The following is a 3,255-nucleotide window of genomic DNA, read 5'->3' as shown; positions in this document are numbered from 1 at the left end:
GACAGACTTAGGAGTATATTCACTCATCCAGTACAGGTAACATACTGACACGCAAAAAATAGCAGACTCCTTGGTCATTACGAAAATCCGCAAAACGAACATACAGTACAATGGAACACGGCCCTGTAACCTCCCGCGTTGCAAAACCTGCAAGCACGTTCAACACAACTCCATCAAAAGCACTGTGAGCACTTACACCCACTCTGTTAACCACGCATTCACATGCACAAGGTTCAATGTCGATCTGAAGCAAAGATGACTTCATTCACATAATTCCCTTCACAGTCTAACAAAGCAGCCGTTCACTTCGGCTCTAAAAGCCCGAATGGACCCTTGCTTCCCCCCAGCCTGTTGACCCACAATTCACATGAACCTTTAGCACGTCATACCTAACCCATTTAAATATCATGCCAATGATGAGGACGGTGCCCAGAAGAAGAACAGTCTCTGTTCGAAATATCAGCAGCTCTTGTTCTGAGGCGATTCCCTTCATGCTTCCTTACCGGTTCTCTGGATTTCTACCCATCTATATTACCACCTCTACAGTTATATTTATGTGCATGTGGGTCTCACTCAAGCTGTGTCATGAATAGCTGTGATGAGGCACTAATCAAAGCAATCAATTAGGAACATCACTTACAGTAACAGATAAAATCACTGTTCCTATTTTCTGTCCATTCTTTGACATGTTCACTAGCAACGTAAAGTAAGTATGCAATTGTGGGCATTTCACAGCTGACAGTGCACTTTGTTGTTTTTCAGAATATGGCGCCACATAGCATATCGCAATTTTGCATCATGGATATGGGGACCACTTCCCGAAGAAGACAGGCGGGTGCTCCCGTCATGTGCGGTGATGGCGATACGGAACAACTTCCCATCACCCTCAGGCAGCTACACTGGTTTTAGGCCTGTAAAATGAGTAATGGTACATCCATCAGATCTTACAGTACTCATACTTTTCTATGTAGCATTATTGACATGTGTACTTGATACCGTTGTACATAAGAAAATAAATGTGCACAACATGGTTTGTTTCTCACAATGCACGGCTATATTTATATGGCATGTATTGCACATTTATTTCTATTTTATCACAAATATTATGGTTGCTCAACATTTGTACCTTGAGAGTACACTGAAGGCAGCTGCAAGGTCCCAGTCGATGTTGCCGTGCTGAAATCAGTTCTGTTTTTGGGGGTGCAGGGTTAGTCTCCGTTAGGAATGGTGGATCATTACATGAGTATGCCTCAAAAGCACCATTGAATGTGTCCCACGTGTTGCACAGCTGTACACATTTGTCTACAAGCTCGTCAAAGTAACCTGAAACCGCAGAGCAATTTGTTTGGTACACCTGTTCTTTCAGAATAGTACCACAATACTTACGAAACGTTGGTTCTTCTTTGATGGGCAGTGCAACATGCTCCTGCTTGTAAATTTTTGATACCTTCACTCTGTATCGGGGCTCCCCTTCCTCAGTCATGGCATGTTGTCTCGACGCGTTCTCGTTAAAGTGGAGAATGGCCAAGTAGACTCTGAAACAACCAATTCCGCAGATTTTTACTTTTACATCAACCCTAAACACCCTTTTAGTATACTCATAAGAATTACTAAAAAGCATGTGCACCTGTTCCGCATTGTTCGTGCACTATAGCCCACAGACTTGGGAGCAAAACGAATCAGAAGGCTATGAAAGGCTTCTAAACCGGATGTTTGTACATCAGGTGAAAGGTGCTGGATGTCTTTTAGCAAGTACTTTGCCTCAGTGATGGCGGTCAGTTTTGCCTTTGGACGAGAGTCTGCAAAATAAGAAACCATGACTATCTTATTTCTCATTATATTCTTTTTTTTTTCTCTCTGCCATCATTACCTGGCAGAAGCCAAGGGCGCTTTTGATCACTGAGGGGTGTGTGAAGGCACCGTGAGTACGGTCCATCATGACCATGATGGACATTTGAAACGTGATTGTTGAAACTACGCCACATGGAGATAACTTGTTCAGGATCCCCTTCACTATGGGTGACGCAGTGGTAGAGATGGTTTATCACTGGCTTCACCCACAGTTCCAGAGCTTCACAGTTTTTCTCCTTACTGGCTGCCACCATCTTTTTTCGGATACCTGTTCCAAAAAGAAGTACACATGGGACAAAGTGCACATGTGCTTCATTTCTTCCATTGCATGTTTCATTTATACATCACAATGTTATCACTCTGTTCTTTGAACGCTTACATAAAGGAACAAGCACCAGCTTTTTCTTCGTCAAATGGATACCTTTAGACACGTGCCACACTTCAAACTGATGTTTAACATCTGGATGTGTTGTACGCATGTACTTCCGTACTCCAGGGTGGCGGTCTGTCGTGAAGCTCTTCAACAGAACGTTTAGATCTGCCAGCTCTTCAAGTCCCCGGCGTACTGCTTCAAGTTCCATGTGACTACTTGATGCCACTTCATTTGCCTGAAGGAACAATAGTTCATAGTAACTTGCAATCCACTCGGTTTCAACCATCCATTAATTATGCCATGGTTATGACTTTCTGTGCTATGGTAGGTGGGAGCATGCCTTACCTGCACCTGAACAGTGTGAACAATTTTCCTCAAACCTTCATGATAGAAGCTGTAAGTCAGGTACTTAGAGTTGTGACCAGGCGAGTCACAGCGTCCATCTCCAGCGAGAGATGACTCCTTTCCCTGAATTTCTGTCATCAATTGTGCCTGATGATTTGTCCAGACCTAAAGGGAGTTAGACGGTTTTGGTGTGTACACTCGTATAGCCAAGTTGTGTAGGCTCCATTAATAGAAAATGAAAAAAAAAAAAATAGATATTCATTGTGGGCAAGTTTTAGAAGCACAATATCTTTAGGTTTTTTTACAGGAATGCAACTTACTTGTTCAATTGCTGGCAGCAGGTAGCCCCGCTGGTAATTAAAATATGTGTGTCTACAGAACACCTGCAGTGATACATACAAATGTTGTTGAGTCTAACACCTTTATGTTTAGACCTCCAAACATTTACACTTCCACACCACAAAGTATCTTAGAGATTGCATGAGGCTCACATTTCCTAAGAGCTCTTCCTACTTACCTTCATATTCATTAATTCCAGCATTCTCAGCGTCGAAACTGGGCTTGATCCACTGAAGAGAATGGCAGCAGACAAAAGTAAGTTTCCTGCTGGCTTATTGGCAATGTAGGGCTGGCTTTCCCACACATAATTGTGGCCGTCATTGCAGCTGCATTCAACGCGTAGGAGA

General features: G+C 43.0%; 1 protein-coding gene and 2 long non-coding RNA genes across 3 annotated transcripts; all 3 read right to left on the bottom strand.

The window, feature by feature from the left end:
• Positions 1-812: 812 nt before the first annotated feature.
• LOC135387448 (uncharacterized) lies at positions 813-1,713 on the bottom strand. The gene is made up of 4 exons (XM_064616643.1): positions 1,628-1,713; positions 1,387-1,535; positions 1,127-1,323; positions 813-911 (listed from the first exon to the last, which is right to left on the bottom strand). The coding sequence occupies exons 1-4, from the start codon at positions 1,636-1,638 to the stop codon at positions 906-908; spliced, it is 363 nt and encodes a 120-aa protein (XP_064472713.1). The 5' UTR covers positions 1,639-1,713; the 3' UTR covers positions 813-905.
• Positions 1,714-1,753: 40 nt separating this feature from the next.
• LOC135387447 (uncharacterized) lies at positions 1,754-2,285 on the bottom strand. The gene is made up of 3 exons (XR_010421119.1): positions 2,273-2,285; positions 1,871-2,119; positions 1,754-1,799 (listed from the first exon to the last, which is right to left on the bottom strand). It is a non-coding gene; the product is annotated as an uncharacterized LOC135387447 (long non-coding RNA).
• Positions 2,286-2,392: 107 nt separating this feature from the next.
• On the bottom strand, positions 2,393-2,915 carry LOC135387446 (uncharacterized). The gene is made up of 3 exons (XR_010421118.1): positions 2,890-2,915; positions 2,570-2,734; positions 2,393-2,459 (listed from the first exon to the last, which is right to left on the bottom strand). It is a non-coding gene; the product is annotated as an uncharacterized LOC135387446 (long non-coding RNA).
• Between the last annotated feature and the right edge of the window lie 340 nt (positions 2,916-3,255).

This window comes from Ornithodoros turicata, chromosome 3 (genome assembly GCF_037126465.1).
Source record: "Ornithodoros turicata isolate Travis chromosome 3, ASM3712646v1, whole genome shotgun sequence".
Lineage (NCBI taxonomy): Eukaryota > Metazoa > Arthropoda > Arachnida > Ixodida > Argasidae > Ornithodoros > Ornithodoros turicata.
This window is presented reverse-complemented; position numbering and strand designations above follow the sequence as displayed.

Coding starts and splice junctions, on each gene's coding strand:
- LOC135387448 (XM_064616643.1), bottom strand. Junction 1,324..1,386: donor CAAAGAAGAACCAACGTTTC/GTAAGTATTGTG, acceptor CTGCGGTTTCAG/GTTACTTTGACGAGCTTGTA.